The 16,829-nt window shown below is 56.4% G+C and overlaps 2 protein-coding genes across 4 annotated transcripts in view; both read left to right on the top strand.

Moving 5' to 3' along the window:
* SEMA3F (semaphorin 3F) overlaps positions 1-7,328 on the top strand; it is a 28,759-nt gene extending 21,431 nt beyond the window's left edge. For both annotated transcript variants that reach the window (XM_070360567.1, XM_070360568.1), the window contains 12 exons: positions 1,093-1,212; positions 1,434-1,573; positions 1,694-1,808; positions 1,960-2,029; positions 2,195-2,339; positions 3,184-3,406; positions 4,038-4,126; positions 4,260-4,301; positions 4,488-4,645; positions 4,848-4,915; positions 5,177-5,310; positions 5,968-7,328. In XM_070360567.1, the coding sequence (XP_070216668.1) occupies positions 1,093-1,212; positions 1,434-1,573; positions 1,694-1,808; positions 1,960-2,029; positions 2,195-2,339; positions 3,184-3,406; positions 4,038-4,126; positions 4,260-4,301; positions 4,488-4,645; positions 4,848-4,915; positions 5,177-5,310; positions 5,968-6,399 (1,736 nt within the window). In that variant the 3' untranslated portion in view covers positions 6,400-7,328. The remainder of the gene's footprint in view (positions 1-1,092; positions 1,213-1,433; positions 1,574-1,693; positions 1,809-1,959; positions 2,030-2,194; positions 2,340-3,183; positions 3,407-4,037; positions 4,127-4,259; positions 4,302-4,487; positions 4,646-4,847; positions 4,916-5,176; positions 5,311-5,967) is intronic.
* Positions 7,329-7,478: 150 nt separating this feature from the next.
* Positions 7,479-16,103, top strand: GNAT1 (G protein subunit alpha transducin 1). 2 transcript variants are annotated; one of them, XM_070360569.1, is made up of 10 exons: positions 7,479-8,335; positions 11,228-11,337; positions 12,529-12,571; positions 12,710-12,851; positions 12,942-13,099; positions 13,193-13,321; positions 13,583-13,712; positions 14,035-14,188; positions 14,311-14,502; positions 14,857-16,103. In XM_070360569.1, exons 1-9 carry the CDS (start codon positions 8,277-8,279, stop codon positions 14,499-14,501), a joined length of 1,116 nt encoding a protein of 371 aa, XP_070216670.1. In that variant the 5' UTR covers positions 7,479-8,276; the 3' UTR covers position 14,502; positions 14,857-16,103. The 2 variants fall into 2 exon arrangements, with proteins under 2 accessions (XP_070216670.1, XP_005892173.1); XM_005892111.2 differs by having other exon boundaries at positions 7,479-10,739.
* The last annotated feature ends 726 nt before the right edge of the window (positions 16,104-16,829 follow it).

The raw sequence follows: 16,829 nt of genomic DNA, 5'->3' as shown, positions 1-16,829 counted from the left end.
GGCTCAGGGGGCCAGATTCTACCCTGAAATCCACATTGGGGTCCATGCGAAGATCAGAGCCCTCCAGACTGCAGCCTCCCTGGAAAAAGACAAGCGGGGTCTGCAGTGAGGCCTGTATGAGGGCTGGTCCCAGAGTGTGCCTTAGATTGTCTGGGAGACCAGGAGAGGCCCACAAGGCAGCACCAATGGAGGGTGTTGGCCCAGAGACTGACTGGGAGAGTTGGTTTCTGGTCTGGCCAGGTGTCTGGGGGAGTTGGGAGAAGGTTCTCTGAGAAGGAGTCCTGCCTGGGGCCTCAGGAGCAGCTGCAGCCCCCTACCCCCAGGTCGGGCAAGCCCCGTGCTGACCCAGGTCCCTGCACTCAGCCTGTTTTCCGGCTGCCCAGCAAGTCTGCCTCTCAGCAGCTGCTGGGCAGCGTGCCACCTCCAAGCCTGGGAAAGGCAGTGGGTGGGCTTTATCTTCCCCCATCTTGGGAAGAAGGTCTCTTAGCTGGATGGCAGGATCCAGACCAGGGAGTCCGATGGGGGAAGACCAGACCTGCTGGGAGGACCTTAGAGGAGCACCCTTGGAATGGTGTGCTGGAGCCAGCGCACTTCAGATTTTCTGTTAAATGTTCAGGTATTTTGTGGGCCAGCTATTAAACACAGATATTATTAAAAAGTCAATTATATAAGCTTACAATTAAATTACTGTAAAGACAAAGGTAAAGATACTCCAAACTCATTACTTCCTAATTATTTTACTACGTTTTATTATTATCTATACTCTTAAGATTATTTACATCTTCTGTGAATATCCGTGAGAAATACTATCCACTGGTTTGAGCAGCTCTTCCCCACTCTGCTCGGTGATTCAGGGTAATGGCTTGAAATCAGCCATAGTGGGAGCATTTACACCATAGATATTGGCTCTGGCTGCTTATCAGAGTCAACTGCGACCAATCCCAGTCTTCCCAGAACCAGTTGTCAAAACAGTCCCCAGCGCCCCACTGGTGGTACAACTGCCTGGGAGAACCTGAGCGGGGAAGATGGGCCCCTGCCCCGGAGGTCACCTGAGCTGTGCACTGTCCCCCTGACTCACTGGCCCACCTGCAGATGAGGAGCTCTATGCAGGCGTGTACATCGACTTCATGGGCACGGACGCAGCCATCTTCCGCACCCTTGGCAAGCAGACGGCCATGCGCACGGATCAGTACAACTCTCGGTGGCTCAATGGTGAGAACAGCCTGCAACAGCTCCAGCGGGCAGCATGTCTGGGGTGCTGCACGGAGACCCTAAGGCAACACTCATGGAAAATCTGGGGCCCTTGACTGGCTAGGGCAAGGGTGGTTTCTTATCCCGGGTTAAGGGAAGAGTTGGGGGTGTTCCTGCACCTGACCTGGGCAAGAAACCTTGTCTGAGGAGGGCCCTGCCTGCTGACTCCTGCCCGCCCGCAGACCCTTCTTTCATCCACGCCGAGCTCATCCCTGACAGTGCCGAGCGCAACGACGACAAGCTCTACTTCTTCTTCCGTGAGCGGTCCATAGAGGCGCCGCAGAGCCCTGCCGTGTATGCCCGCATTGGGCGGATCTGCCTGGTACGAAGCCCCTTTGCTGCCCCCTGCCCAGGCCCAGTCCTGGCTCTTGTCAGCCCGGCTTTGGCGGGGTCTTGAGGGTGAGCGAGCTGATCTGACTCAGTTCCTGCCCACCCCCACCAGAATGATGACGGCGGCCACTGCTGCCTGGTCAACAAGTGGAGCACATTCCTGAAGGCAAGGCTGGTCTGCTCTGTGCCAGGCGAGGATGGCATCGAGACCCACTTCGACGAGCTCCGTGAGCACCTGGGCGGGGCCAGTGGCCACTGCAGGGGAGGGCGGCCAGATGGGTAGTCAGGAAAGCTTGGTGTGCCCCCTCCCTGGAGTGGGCAGGGCTCTGGGGCTCCTGGCCAGGGTACGCTCCCAGCCCCCTCTCTTTCTATCCCCAGAGGATGTGTTTGTCCAGCAGACCCAGGATGTGAGGAACCCAGTCATCTACGCTGTCTTCACCTCCTCGGGGTGAGGCTAAGGCCAGGGCCAGCAGTAGCAGCGGGTGGCAGTTTGAGGGGCTATGACTTGTGGAGGACCCCATCCTGGTGGGGAGCTGTGGGCGAAAGCAGGCTGGGGAGGGGCCCTGGGCCAAGGGTCTGCCCCACCCACAGCAGCAGCCTGCCCTGCCCGCAGCTCTGTGTTCCGAGGCTCTGCCGTGTGTGTCTACTCCATGGCTGACATCCGCATGGTCTTCAATGGGCCCTTTGCCCACAAGGAGGGCCCCAACTACCAGTGGATGCCCTTCTCAGGAAAGATGCCCTACCCACGGCCCGGCACGGTGAGGACCACACTCAGCCTGCCTTTCCCCTTCCTCTCTTTCTACGAGACCTCTGCTGGGTCAGGCCCTTTGCAGACGTGGGCCCCACCATTGTGACACTCATAGCCAAGTGGCGGGCGGGGGGGAAGGGTGGACCACACACACGTATAAACTCCCTATTCACCCGCTATAAAGTTGAAGTTAAAAAGAAAACTCCACCGTTTACAAACAGTGTCAGGCTGTGAAAGAAGCCAGCTAGGATCCTGAAACAGAGACGGTGGCTGGGTGTGGCAGGGTGCACCCTCTGGGGGCAGGGGCAGGGGTTGTTGGGGAGCTAAAAATTGTGGGGGAAGTCTTCAAGACAGGCTGGAGGTGGGGGGGTGGGCAGGAGCCCCTGCAGGGAGGCGACCCACCTGATCTTGGTGTGATGGGGCCACCGCAGGAGTGGAAGCAGGAACACATCATGATCTGATCACATGGCTAGGCTGGGGCAGGAGCTCCCGCTGAGCAGGGGGTGGAGTCGGGGGCAGGGGTCTGGAAGAGCAGTCTGAGGAAGCAGACAAGTGGGTGGGGATGAGGACCTGGAAAGGCCATGGTCAGCTCTGCCAGATGGCTGCCACAAGGTCATGGCACGTGAGCTGGGGAGATGGCCATGGGACCTGGCCAGGTGAGACCTTGGGACCTCAGCTGGAGCAGGACCTGCAGAGAGGTTGGGTGGAGGGCAGAAGCCCAGATGGGGGGCAGCTCTGAGAAGCAGAGCAGGGGAAGACAGCAGGTAGGCACAGACAGGGGAGACCTCTTCTGGAGCGAATGGGCCCCGCAGGCCCTGGGCGGGCTGGGCCTGACGCTCATCACCTGCCTGCAGTGCCCTGGCGGAACCTTCACGCCGTCCATGAAGTCCACCAAAGACTACCCTGATGAAGTCATCAACTTCATGCGCAGCCACCCGCTCATGTACCAGGCCATCTACCCTCTGCAGCGGCGGCCCCTGGTGGTCCGCACAGGCGCGCCCTACCGTCTCACCACTGTGGCCGTGGACCAGGTGGACGCAGCCGACGGGCGCTATGAGGTGCTTTTCCTGGGCACAGGTACCCACTGCTGCTCCCAGCCCCTCCCACGCTGGGCCCGCTGGGTGGAGGGTGCTGACCCACAGGGCTGGGCCTGACCTCCTAGGGGGTTGCTACAAGGTTGTCCCTGTCACCCCTGCCACCTCCTTCATCCTATGGAGCCCTCTATTACCAGGATAACTGAGAATGGGGGTGGGGAAACCCCATTCCCATCCTCATCCCTGGTGGCCGGGAGAATGGGGACCCAGGGTGCCTGGGGACCCATGTTTGGCAGGAAGAGGGAAGACAGAGGCAGGCACTTCCAGGACACCCGGGTCCAAGTACACACATGCTCTCGTGTGCAATGCAGACCACATTCACTGCTGTCCCAGTAGTTGTCAACCCAGGGGAACGCATCCTGCATCCTGTTCTCAGCTTCCCAAACGAGGGTCTGGGGGCAGAGGGGCAGACTCTAGCTGTGGCACCCTCCTTATGCAGGGCCAGCCCCCTTAGACCTCTTCCCCTCATCTGGGGCTGCTCTTCCACCTGGGCATAGAGCACGCCCACTCCACTGCCCCTGGGGGGTCTGGGCCCTGGTGGGGGAAGGGGCTGAGGCTGGTGCCCCTTTCCCAGCACCCTCAGCCCCGCTGAGGCCCTGCCCGGCCCGTTCCAGACCGCGGGACAGTGCAGAAGGTCATCGTGCTGCCTAAGGACGACCAGGAGATGGAGGAGCTCATGCTAGAGGAGGTCGAGGTCTTCAAGGTGGGTGTGACACCACCCGGGCCTGTCCCACTCACCGCAGCTGCCCTCGGTGCCACCTCCTAACCTCAGACCTCCAGGTCAGGACAGGAAGGGGGGTCCCTAGGGTTGCACGCTAACGCCTGTTTTCTTCTAGGACCCAGCACCTGTTAAGACCATGACCATCTCTTCCAAGAGGGTGAGTTTAGGCGAGGTGGGCTGGGAGTGGGCATGGAGCCCACCTCCCCTTGGGGTCAAGCCCGTGGTAAAGAGAGATGGGGGGTATTGAGGCACCGAACAGGAAGGGGAGGAGCCCAGCTCAGCTGGCTCCTAAGGAAAGCTGGCTGCCAAGAGGGAACTGACAAGCCCCTACCCCTGCCCACAGCAACAACTGTACGTGGCCTCAGCCGTGGGCGTCACACAGCTGAGCCTGCACCGCTGTCAGGCATATGGGGCCGCCTGTGCCGACTGCTGCCTCGCCCGGGACCCCTACTGCGCCTGGGATGGCCAAGCCTGTTCCCGCTACACAGCGTCCTCTAAGAGGTGCAGACCCTGAGACCTTGGGAATTCTGACTAAAAGGCTCTGTCCTGGGGGTCTAGAGATGGATGTGATATATCCCTGGGGGGTCTCTGTGGGTGAGGCATTCTAGTAGCCTGGAGTTTTGGGGTTCTAGAGACCTGGTGGTGGGGATTCGGGGGGACAAGCTTTCTTGAGAATACTTCTTTAGGAGTTGTCTTCATCCAGGCGGAGCCGCCGGCAGGATGTCCGGCACGGGAACCCCATCCGGCAGTGCCGTGGGTTCAATTCCAACGGTGAGTATGCTGTGTCTCATTACTACCACGCGGCCCGCAGAGCCGATCACGGGGCCCGCACTGCACAGACCCTCCCATGGTCCGTGGAGGTGAGGGGTTTTGGAGAAGGGATGTCCCTGGCCACCCCCTCCAGGAGTGGATGCCTGAGGGCACAGCCCTGCCTGTGTGTGTGGGGGTGTGTGTGGCTGTGTGTGCCCCCTGCCAGCCCACGGTCTGCCCAGAGGCGGTGCTGCTCTCACGTGGCACCCTCTTGCTCTGCAGCCAATAAGAACGCCGTGGAGTCTGTGCAGTACGGTGTGGCAGGGAGCACAGCCTTCCTTGAGTGCCAGCCCCGCTCGCCCCAGGCTACCGTGAAGTGGCTGTTCCAGCGAGATCCCAGTGACCGGCGCCGCGAGGTGACTTCCTGTGCCCCATGGTCCTTGCCGTGGATGGGGCATCCCTCATACAGTAGAAATTCCACGTGGGTGAAGTGTGGTATAGGAACCAAGAGTGGGGCAGCCCTCATTCTAAGAAAGTCCTTCCAAGCACCCTTCCCTGTGTGGAAATCATTTGGGTGAATCCAGTTATATGGAAACCCTGTGGGGTTTCCATAGTACATGGAAACTATTTGTAGGCATGCCTTTTCATGTGAGAGTTCCATATGTGTACTTGATTGGCGGTGTACCTCACTGTATGGAACTGTCACGTGGATGAGTTCCAGCATCTGGAAATTCTATCGGGTAGCCCTCCTATTATGGAAATAGCTTCTAGGCAGTCCCTTCTTAAACAAATTCTAGGAGGGTGCCCCAACATCTGTTTATTCTCATTAAATAGAAATTGTATGTATGCTCCAGAATTCCCTCATTGTACAGACTCCCTTTATGGTCATTCCTCTGGAAATGGCAGTGTCATATGCCATTCAGATGTCATATGGACACTTCCTGTGGGTTTTTCTTGCTCCATGGAAATTCCAGATGGGTGTCCCTCCATGGGGTGGCCACAAAGGTGGTCTGATCTGGTGGGGACAGCAGGGTGGTCCTGCAGTCCCTGAGTTCCACCCCCTGCCCCTGCAGGTCCACGCGGACGACCGCTTCCTGCGCACTGAACAGGGCTTGCTGCTCCGCGCCCTGCAGTCTGGTGATAGCGGCCTCTACTCCTGTACAGCCACCGAGAACAACTTCAAGCACATCATCACACGGGTGCAGCTGCATGTCCTGGGCCAGGAAGACATCCGTACGGCCCTCTTCCCACCGCCAGCTGCAAGCATTCCACCGCCAGCTGCGAGCATTCCACCGCCCCCGGGCACCGGCCCCCCAAAGCCCCGTTACCAAGAGCTGGCCCAGCTGCTGGCCCATCCAGAAGTGGGCCTCATCCACCAGTACTGCCAGGGCTACTGGCGCCACGTGCCCCCCAGTCCCAGGGAGGCCCCAGGGGCACCCAGGCCTCCTAAACCCCAGGACCAGAAAAAACCCCGGAACCGCCGCCACCACCCACCGGACACATGAGGCCTGCTGTCTGAGCCCTGCAATGGGCCAGCCTCTAGCCCTTGTTCCTTTTAATATAAAATATATATATATATATATAAAATATCTATATTCTATATACACCCTGCCCCTGCAAAGACAGTATTTATTGGTGGGTTGTAAATAACCTGCCTCAACGGCAGCATCGTCCAGAACTTGGACCCAAGCTGGTCAGAGACAGCAGAAAATGGAGCCCACCTAATCAGGCGCAGCCAGTTGGCCGGGTCAGGCCAGGACCACAGTCCCCAGGCTCACCTGGGGGTCTACCTGCTCGACAGCCACCGGCGGGATCGACAGGACACGGGGAGCGAGCAGGCTCTACCTGGATAGAGCACGGACTGTACACACACCTTTGCCAGTGTGTTCCATCAGCCTGTGCTGTTGGCATGCACGTGGAGGCGAGGACTGCTTTGGAGACTGGGGGTGGGGGGCGGGGGCTCAGATGCACTCAGAGAAGGGAAGAAGGGGGTGGCACAGGATGCCAGCGCCTGCCTGGGAGAGGGGCACTCAGTCAAGGCCAGCCCTTTCCTGGGTATTTATTCTCTATTTATTGGGGATAGAAGAAGAGGAGCCCTGCCTGGGTGGGGCAGCCCCTCCGGCCCCTCCTTCCCACCCTGCCTGGCCTCTCTACCTCCTCTTCGCTTTTTCTGTGCCACTGTGACTCGGGGGCTGGGAGACCAGCAGAGGGGCCAGGCTCAGGTAGCACTGAGGGGAGAAAGGGCCATGGCAGAGGCCTGGGGCCTGCAGGAGCTCCCCAGGGCTCCCTTCTGCCCACCACTTCAGATGATGGGTGTAAATAGCTCTGGGGGGCAGTTGGGTAGTGGGGTGGGAGCTCCTGGCAGCCTTCTGCTGCCCGGCTGCACCTGCCCTTGGGTTCCATCTTGCTAATAAACACTGGCTCTGGGACTGGACTTTGGTGTTCTCCTTGGCGCAGGAGGGAGGGTGGGAGTTCAGCCCACACCCAGATTCTGTCCTCCACTAATGTAGCTTGACCACCGGTTCCCCCACGGTCTCCTTTGGAAGTTCAGCTTTCAGTCATTCATTCAGCCGTTTGATCGTTTGCTCACACTGCTTTCTCACCTGGCTTTGTGTTTTGCCAGGAACTCAGGACTCAGAATTGGCAAGACAGAGCCACAGCCTTCACAGCACAGCTGCCCCTGGCCCGAGAATCAACAAAATTCCCATTCTTCCTGTCTCCTTCCAGCCAGCTCTTAGCAGAGGGCCCAGCACAAGCAAATGTCCAGAGGCAGGGAAGACCAGGATAAGTGGGGATCTGCTGGAGAGGAGGAAGTGGGGCTGGGGGCCCTGGGCCAAAGTTAATGAGTCAAGCCTTGATGTGCATGCATGTTCAGTCATGTCCGACTCTCTTTGCGACCCTATGGGCTATAGCCCGCCAGGCTCCTCTGTCTATGGGATTTTTCAGGCAAGAATACTGGAGTGGGTTGCCATTTCCTTCTCCAGGGGATCTTCCTGAGCCAGGGATTGAACCCGTATCTCCTGCATTGGCAAGTGGATTCTTTACCACTGAGCCACCTGGGAAGCCAGTAGCTAGGGAGGCTCAGGGATCCAGCAGGGCTCAGGGCCATACCTGGCAGGCAAGGGGAGCTGGGGGGGACAAGGAGGCAGTGGAATAGTCCCACTTTAAGCAAAGCCAATATGTAGAAAGCAGGTTTTTGTTGGTTTCACACACCTGGGCCCCTGTACCACCCCAACCCCCTGGGCAGTGTACAGGCTGCAGAGACTCCCAGGGCCCACTTGCAGCATGGTGGTGGGGTAGAAGACAAATGGAACCTAAAAGTTGAAGGTGGCACAGATAATCTATTGCTCCTGAATGGATCTCCCCTCACCCAGCAGGGCAGATGTTGAAGCCACCAGCTCCCAGCTCCCAGAACCAGTGTCTACTTCCTACATGTTTAGGGTCAGTGTGTGTTGTGTGTGTGTGTGAATTTTTTAATTCAAGTATAGTTGATTTATAATGTGTTAATTTCTGCTGAACAGCAAAGTGCTTCAGTTATACATATATTTATACATTCTTTTAAAATATTCTTTGCTGTTATGGTTTATCAAAAAGTATTGAGTTTAGTTCCCCGTGGTATACAGTAGGACCTTACTGTTTATGCATCCTATATGTAATAGTTTGCATCTGCTAATCCCAAACTGCCACTCCATCCCTCCCCCACACCACTCCCCTTAGCAACCACAGTCTGTTCTCTGTCTGTGAGTCTGTTTCTGTTTTGTAGAAGTTCACTTGCGTCATATTTTAGATTCCACATATAAGTGGTGTCATACGGTATTTGCCTTTCTCTTTCTGACTTGCTTCATTTCGTGTTATAAGCTCTAGTTCCATCTGTGCTGCTGCAAATGGCATTATTTCATTTATTTTGGTGGCTGAGTAGTATTCCAGTGTGTTTTTGTGCCATGTCTTCTGTATCCGTTCATCCGTTGATGGATGTCTAGGTTGCGTCTTGGCCATTGTGAACAGTGCTGCTATGAATATATGGGTGCATGTATCTTTTTCAATTACAGTTTTCTACAGATGTATGCCTGGGAGTGGGATTGCTGGATCATATGGCAACTCTGTTTTTAGTTTTTTGAGGAACCTCCATACTGTTCTCCCTAGTGGCTCTACCAACTTGCCTGCCCCCCAACAGTGTAGGAGGGTTACCTTTTCTTCACACTCTGTCCAGCATTCATTATTTGTAGACTTCTTAATGATGGCCATTCTGACGAGTGTGAAGTGGTACCTCATTGTAGTTTTAATTCGCATTTCTGTAGTAATTAACAATGTTGAGCATTATTTTATATGTATGTCAGCCATCTGTATGTCTTCTTTGGAGAAATGTCTAGTTCTTCTGCCCATGTTTTGATTGGATTATTTGTTTTTTTGTTGTTGAGTTGCATCAGCTTTTTGCATATTTTGGAAATTAAGACCTTGTCAGTCATCATTTGCAAATATTTTCTCCCATTCCTTAGGTTGTCTTTTCATTTTGTTTATGGTTTCCTTTGAGGTGCAAAAGCTTTTAAGTTTGATTAGGTCCCATTTGTTCATTTTTGCTTTTATTTCTATTGCCTTTGGAGACTGACCTGAGAAAATACTGGTACGATTTATGTCAGACTGTTTTGCATACGTTCCCTTCTAGGTGTTTGATGATGTCCTGTCTTACATTTAAGTGTTTAAGCGACTTTATTTTTGTGTGTGGTGTGAGAGTGTTCTAACTTCATTGATTTACATGTGCCTGTTCAGCTTGCTCAACACTAGGGACAGTCTCAATGCCCAGAATATGGGGCCCTGGCAGCCTTGCGTCTGCAAGAGTTGAGTGCTAAGGCAGCAAGTTTTCTGGGGAGTCCAGCCAGGAGGGGGCTGAGAGCCCAGGATCTGAGTCTTCTCATGGGAGGTGGCAAAACTCCAGAGGCTGCAACTCAACACTACATGCTCAGCTGAACCACTTCCACTTAGGAGCACACCCTGTCCCATCCGAACCCCACACAGACATCTAACCCCTAAGCTGAGGCAGGCATGCCCTGGAGATATCCCTGACAGGTCCCAGAGCACCCACAGGGGACAGAAGAGGAGTGGGGCTCATCCGCTCCTCCCCTGGGAATGCCAGACCTGCGCTGGGACTCTGTTCCCATCTGATAACAGGCCTGCAAGATATTCCCTGGAAGAGCCTGGCCACCTCTGCAGGTCACACTGCTGACCTCAAGTTTATGGGTACACGCATGTGCAAGTGTGTACACATACAGGCAGACACGTGCATAAATGTACGTGCACACAGGCAAATCCACACACATGCATTTCACCTGTGCATGCATTATACATTCACACACATGCAACATTAACCCACATAAGCACAGCAAAGTGCACATATAAACATACACATGAGAAGTGCACAAAAGCATCCATGCACACACACGTGGTACACAAACAAGCAAGCATAGACATACACTTGCACTCACGAAAGCACAGGCACATGTTTACATGCAAGTATACACAGACAAACGTATGTCATTGTCTTGCTTGACACCAGTACAGGATACATGCACACCCACCCAAGTCTGTTGGAATCATGGAGGCAGGTAGAGGCCTCACCCAGGTTGGATCCAGCCCTTGGTACAGGGCAAATGCAATGTCCACCTTTCCTTCTTGACTCCCTATTAAGCATGGAACCCTGGCCTAGAGTCACCGGCCCTTCTCAACCACCTCCTGCCATGTGATCCTCTGAGCCTCCACTTCCTCATCTGTGCAGTGATGTGGTGCATCCGCCAGGCTGGTGTGAGCTCAGCAAGGAGCAGTGCTGAGCCCAGTACTAGACAGTGGGCAGGTGCTCCTTGCAGGCTTATCCTTCTCCTCCCTGCTCCCAGGCCCTCCCCTCATTACCCCCACCCCCAGAACTGAGGCCCTCTCTTCCCCTTTTTGAGCCTGAACCCCCCAGAACTTGTACCCCTGCTTTGGAGCAGGAGCTGGACTAGGACTCCAGGGTCTCTCCCAGAGGGTTTGGGGAGCGGCAAAGAGTGGGGTGCAGAGTCAGCAGGTGAGGGATTGGGGCCATGCCAGCCTGATTAGGAGGGCTGGGGGCTGAGCTGGATTCACCTGTCCTTGTCTCTGATTGGCTCTTAGATACCAACAACCCCCAAATCCTACTAAGTAGCCCCACCAGGCCCTGCCCAGATCTGTAGACAGCCATTGGATTGCCAGTTCTGGGGTCAGAAGGGTGTCCAGGGAGGCCAGAGGCTAGCCTGAGCCTGGCTCTGGGGAACCCCTCCATCCGGAAGAACCAACTCACGGCCCTCCTCCTTCACCTCCTGCCAGGACCATGGGGGCTGGGGCCAGCGCTGAGGAGAAGCACTCAAGGGAGCTGGAAAAGAAGCTGAAAGAAGATGCTGAGAAAGATGCTCGAACCGTGAAACTGCTGCTTCTGGGTAAGGGGGTGGGCTGAGGAGGGGCCACGTCTGCCAGTCAGAGGCCTGGGGGCAGGCAGGTGGCCCTTCTGTGAAGCAGGTGTGATTTGGGAAACAGAATGAGCCTACAGCCTAGCAACAGAGTGGAGCCCAGGCCAAGCAAGACCAGGCCTGATGGGTGACACTTTTGGCTCCCTAAGGCTAGGTATCCCACAGAAACCCTCTCTGGAGGGCTCAAACCTCAGGCAACCTCCCCTCCCAAGATGTGTGTGCCAATCACACTTTTTTTAGAGACGTGTTCAAGGCCCACATTTGCCCTGGCTATGTTCCCTCAAACCCCAGCCTTTAGCTTGATGGGCCTGCTGAGGAGGGCTCAGAAACCAGGGGCCTCGGGAGCACCACAACAAGGCTGCTCCCTTGGGAAGGAGGTCACAGTCCTCCTGAGAGTAGGTAGCTTCCAGGACCTCCCAGGTCCACACACAGTGGCCCTCAGTTTCCAGAGCTTTATTGCTGGCAGACCTGCAGGACAGGTGAAAGATGTAGACGGCTACTAAGGCCCAGCGGAGAATAGAGAAAGCCATGTCCTTGGTCCCATGGGTAGTGAGGGGAGCTAGGACTGATCTAGTACTTCCTCCTGCCGCCACCACCGAGGGAAGGAACTGCTTTGAGAAGGCACCTCAGGCTTCTCCCAGGCTGTCCAGGGTTCAGACAGACAGGTGAATGTGTGTAGAGAGACCAAACCAGAGTACCCCAGGGAAGACAGGCTAAGCCAAAATCCCATTAACTGTGCCCGACACCCACACGAGAGCAGGCTCAGAAGGACTGTCAGCTCTGTCTTCTCCCCCAGCAAAACGTGCTAATTCCCTCTGAGCCTCTTGGGGACACTCCCTTCCATCCCAGGTGGAAAAGCAGGGGTTGACCTGGCTCAAATAATCCCATGCATGTAGTACCAGAATCGTCCACAAGGTGGAGCTCAAGGTTTCTTTATTTTTGGCCTCCGAAAAATAAGACAGCCTACAAGGTGTTGGAGGCTCCAGGACAGAGTTGAGGTTGTCCATTCGCCTCGTCAGCCCGCTTTGGTCACTCCTGACATTTAGGTTTTGCTGCCGGGGTATTAGGACCTTATTTGGGGAGTGTGGTAGGGAAACAGGTGGGATAGAGGGGACAGTGCGGTCTGCGCATCTCTGAGGCAGGGTTTCCATTCCAATCCAGGTGCCGGTGAATCCGGGAAGAGTACCATTGTTAAGCAGATGAAGTGAGTGCCCCTACCCTATCTGAGGCCCTGGGGGTGGGTGGTGCCCCTGCCCTACCTGAGGCCCTGGGGCTGGGCGTGCCCTGGAGGTCTGATCCCCGACCCGCCCAAGAGGTGCTGACCCGGCTCCCGTGGCTGTAGGATTATCCACCAGGACGGGTACTCACTGGAAGAGTGTCTTGAGTTCATTGCCATCATCTATGGCAACACGCTACAGTCCATCCTGGCCATTGTGCGCGCCATGACCACGCTCAACATCCAGTACGGAGACTCTGCGCGCCAGGTGTGTCAAGAGACTAGCTGAACAGGGCCTCTGGGGATTCGAGGCTGAGCCCCAGCCCCTGGTTACCACCAACCACTCCCCTGCCCTCAGGACGACGCCCGGAAGCTGATGCACATGGCAGACACCATCGAGGAGGGCACGATGCCCAAGGAGATGTCAGACATCATCCAGCGGCTGTGGAAGGACTCCGGTATCCAGGCCTGTTTTGACCGAGCCTCAGAGTACCAGCTCAACGACTCTGCTGGCTAGTGAGAGCACAGGCCAGGCACAGGGGTGGGGGGCAGGCGGGGCCCTGGCACACCCCTCCACCCAACCCTACCCACATCCCATATCTCCCACAGCTATCTCTCAGACCTGGAGCGCCTGGTAACCCCGGGCTACGTGCCCACTGAACAGGATGTGCTGCGCTCCCGTGTCAAGACCACGGGTATCATTGAGACGCAGTTCTCCTTCAAGGACCTCAACTTTCGGTAGGACACTGAGCCCTGACTCCTGCTCTGGAGTGGGGAGGCCTTCCCCCAAGTTCACTGCCCGAGGCCTGTTGGTCGCAGAGGTCCCAGCCCTTCTAGAGACCTGCCACTTCTCCAACACCCCACCAGCAGAGAAGTCTGGCCCCTCCGGATGCCAGGCCCATCTGGGTGCTTCCCAGCCAGCATTAGGAAGCCAGGGGATGCCTGTGGGCGTCTCCGGCAGACTTGATACACAGGTTTCCGGTCCTCATGGCCCCGCAGGATGTTCGATGTGGGCGGGCAGCGCTCAGAGCGCAAGAAGTGGATCCACTGCTTCGAGGGGGTGACCTGCATCATCTTCATCGCGGCGCTGAGCGCCTACGACATGGTGCTGGTGGAAGACGACGAAGTGGTGAGTGTCCAGCCGGGCCTGAGCGATTGAGCGGGGAGGAGGAGAGGAGAAAGAGGAGACGGCGCTGTGGGCGGGCGCGGGGAGCATCTGAGAGAGGATGTTTGTCCCAGAGCCCTCTGAAGGAGGAGACGAGGCAGCCTCCTCATCAGGAGATGAAGGGAGGGTGGGCGAGTGGCAGGAGAAGGAGGAGACAGTCTTGGAGCTGTCTGAGTGGGGTCCCGGAGCCCAGAGAGCAGGCTGGGGTCGGCCAGTCAGTCGCAGCCAGGTGGAGGGGGGTGGCGACCCCTGTCCCCCGGTGCCCGACAGCCTCTGTCCTCCTCAGAACCGCATGCACGAGAGCCTGCACCTGTTCAACAGTATCTGCAACCACCGCTACTTCGCCACCACGTCCATCGTGCTCTTTCTCAACAAGAAGGACGTCTTCTCGGAGAAGATCAAAAAGGCGCACCTTAGCATCTGTTTTCCGGACTACAACGGTGAGACCCTTGGCCTGCCACCGGGCGGCGCTCCAAAGCCACTCTCTCGGCCTGAGCTCCTCCTGCCGCCGCGGGGAGGCTTCGTAGCAGGGACTGAGAGCCCCCCACCCCTCCCCTGCCAGGGCCCAACACGTATGAGGACGCCGGCAATTACATCAAGGTGCAATTCCTTGAGCTCAACATGCGACGCGACGTGAAGGAGATCTATTCCCACATGACATGCGCCACCGACACGCAGAACGTCAAGTTTGTCTTCGACGCTGTCACCGACATCATCATCAAGGAGAACCTCAAAGACTGCGGGCTCTTCTGAGGTGGCTCCCCTGCGGGCCGGGATGCTCCTCTGTCTTGCCTCTTGATCTCAGTACCCCCCGGGGGCCCCATCCCCAGCTCCCTATCCCATCTGCAAGCCCCTCCCCAGCTTTCCGGATCCACTCCACTGCCTGGCGTCTGGTCGCCGGACTTTCTGACCCTTCCGCTTCCGGGTCCCACTCTAGCTCCTCAGGCTCCACCCCTACGGCCATAGGCCCCGCCCCCGGCTCACAAGCCCCACCCACTAGCTCTCTTTTGACTCCGCCCCAGTCACTCAGCTAGGGCACTGCTTCCACGCCCATCTCCATATGACTCCATGTTACGGATGCTGACTCTGTTCCTTCTTCTCTTCACAGGTGCCTGAGCTCATGCGTCCCTGAGACCCTGCAGCCCTTGACACCTTGTAGCCCCAATGTGCATGACCCTATCAGTCCCCCAGGACTCCTGGGCTCCAGCCTGTGGCCCCACCAGCCACATACTCAAAGCCCTAAACCCTGCTAGCCTTGAGGCCCTATAACCCTCCCTCGTGGCTCCCAGGATTCCCAGGTCTCCGAGAGTCCAATGCCCCCAGCCATCCCAGCACTGCCCTTCACGGCCTGGCTGCACTGGCCTCCCAGACCTACCACAGCCAGCCCCAGCTAGAAGCAAGCAGGACTTGGGGCAGCTACAGCTCACGGTGACTCAGCAATACCTCTACTGACCAATCTCCTGCCTCTCTTCTGCCCCAGGAGGCCCATTACTCACCTGGTGAGTCTGGGTTCAGCAAACAGCCCTCCCTCCCAGAGCTTTATGAAGGGCAGGGGGCAGGCATGGAGCCCTTCTCTGAGCAAGCCTTCTGCTTACCATCAGCCCATTCTAGCCTTACCACCTCCATGTGACAGGGTCTGATGCCCATCTGCCCAGTGGCCAGTGACTGCCCTGCCCAGCAGATTCAGGAGTCCAAAGTTCAAGCCAGCTCTGGCCTGTGCAGCTTGTATGGAGACGACTTAGTGAGTCAGGGCAAGCCTGGGGGCTCCTGGTAGCAGGAAGAGACTCAAGCTGGAAACTTCCCGTACCCTAACCCCTCCCCCCAGAGGCTCTGCCCACGCCGTCCTTGGACACCAGAGTCATGTCCTACTCCCCTCCAGCCCGCGGCACTCTAGATCAGCCACTCTGTCGAGGGAGGGTACTGTTGACACCAGTTGTGGCCAATGGTCACACTGTCCTGAGGGGTGGCTGGGAGCAGAGTCCGGGTCCCATCGATCAGCCCCAGGCAGAGGATGTGAGACCGGAAGGAAGCCCAGATTGTGCCCAGAGTGGTCTGCCTCAGGTAGGGTCAAAAGCAAATCCATGTGACCCCCTTGTCCCTGCCAGCAGCTTTTCTCACCCTTCCCATCAGGGCCCTGGTAGGAAAAAAAAAAGTCATGCCTGAACCATCAGGGACAAAAGCCCATGTCCCCTTACCTCTGCTCCCCACTTCCTCATCAAGTACCTAGTCCTTGCTGATGCCCATGGGCTGTAGCCCGTGCTGTAGTCAAAGGCAAGGAACATCCGTCTAACAAGTCCAGGGCATAATTTGCACTCCCTTCAGCTAGATACACAAACTTAGCAATAAACCTTTGCGTCAGGCCCTGGTTGTCCTTTCTTGGGGGGAAGGGGAGAGTTAATGATCATGAATCATGCGCATTTATTCAATGCCCAGTGCTGGACTGGACGTGAGTAGGGAGATGGTTCTTTCCAGAAAGAAGCGGCTGACCTGGCGTGGCAGGGGGCACTCTTGGGGGCGTGGGATCAATTTGGGTGTCCTGAGAGGGATTGAGGGGGTAAAGGGGCCATGGGAAATGTTCACAAGGACAATCTTGGATCAAGAAGGGGTTGTGAGGTGGAAGCTCATTCTGGCATGGATAGTAGGGTGTAAATGGCCCAGGAATGTGGGCTTTTGGGTCACAGGAGTTGCGTGGAGCAGGAGCAGGGAAGGAAAGGGAAGATGGGAGAAGCAGCAGCAGGAAGGCTGGACGGGTGCCACCCACCAGCCCAAGGGCCTGTGCTTCCTCCAGAAGATGATGGGTCCAGGAAGCCCTTGAAGCTAGGATATAATCACAGGGCTGAGATTAGGGTGACGCAAATGAGGCACTCACCTCAGATGTAAAGCTTAAGGTGGTGCCAAAAAAACTCAGTAATCAAGATAAATACTAATGCAGTACTTTCAAAAATCAAAATTACCTGCAAAAATCCATAATGAACAGAATATCAAAATTTTTTATCAAGACAAGATCCAAGAGAGCCTGGCGGAACCATATTGGACCCCAAAGCAAAAGGAAAAATATCCACTCCTATCATATATGTTTTC

This window comes from Bos mutus, chromosome 22 (genome assembly GCF_027580195.1).
Source record: "Bos mutus isolate GX-2022 chromosome 22, NWIPB_WYAK_1.1, whole genome shotgun sequence".
Taxonomy (NCBI): Eukaryota; Metazoa; Chordata; class Mammalia; order Artiodactyla; family Bovidae; genus Bos; species Bos mutus.
The sequence above is the reverse complement of the archived record's forward strand: the minus strand, read 5'-3'. Positions and strand labels throughout refer to the sequence as shown.

Bases quoted from the DNA above. Each gene is read 5' to 3' on its own strand.
- GNAT1 (XM_070360569.1), top strand. From the start codon at position 8,277: ATGTTGAAGCCACCAGCTCCCAGCTCCCAGAACCAGTGTCTACTTCCT. The intron at 12,572-12,709 runs GTGAGTGCCCCT...CCGTGGCTGTAG, and splicing joins ACCATTGTTAAGCAGATGAA to GATTATCCACCAGGACGGGT. The intron at 14,189-14,310 runs GTGAGACCCTTG...CTCCCCTGCCAG, and splicing joins CTGTTTTCCGGACTACAACG to GGCCCAACACGTATGAGGAC.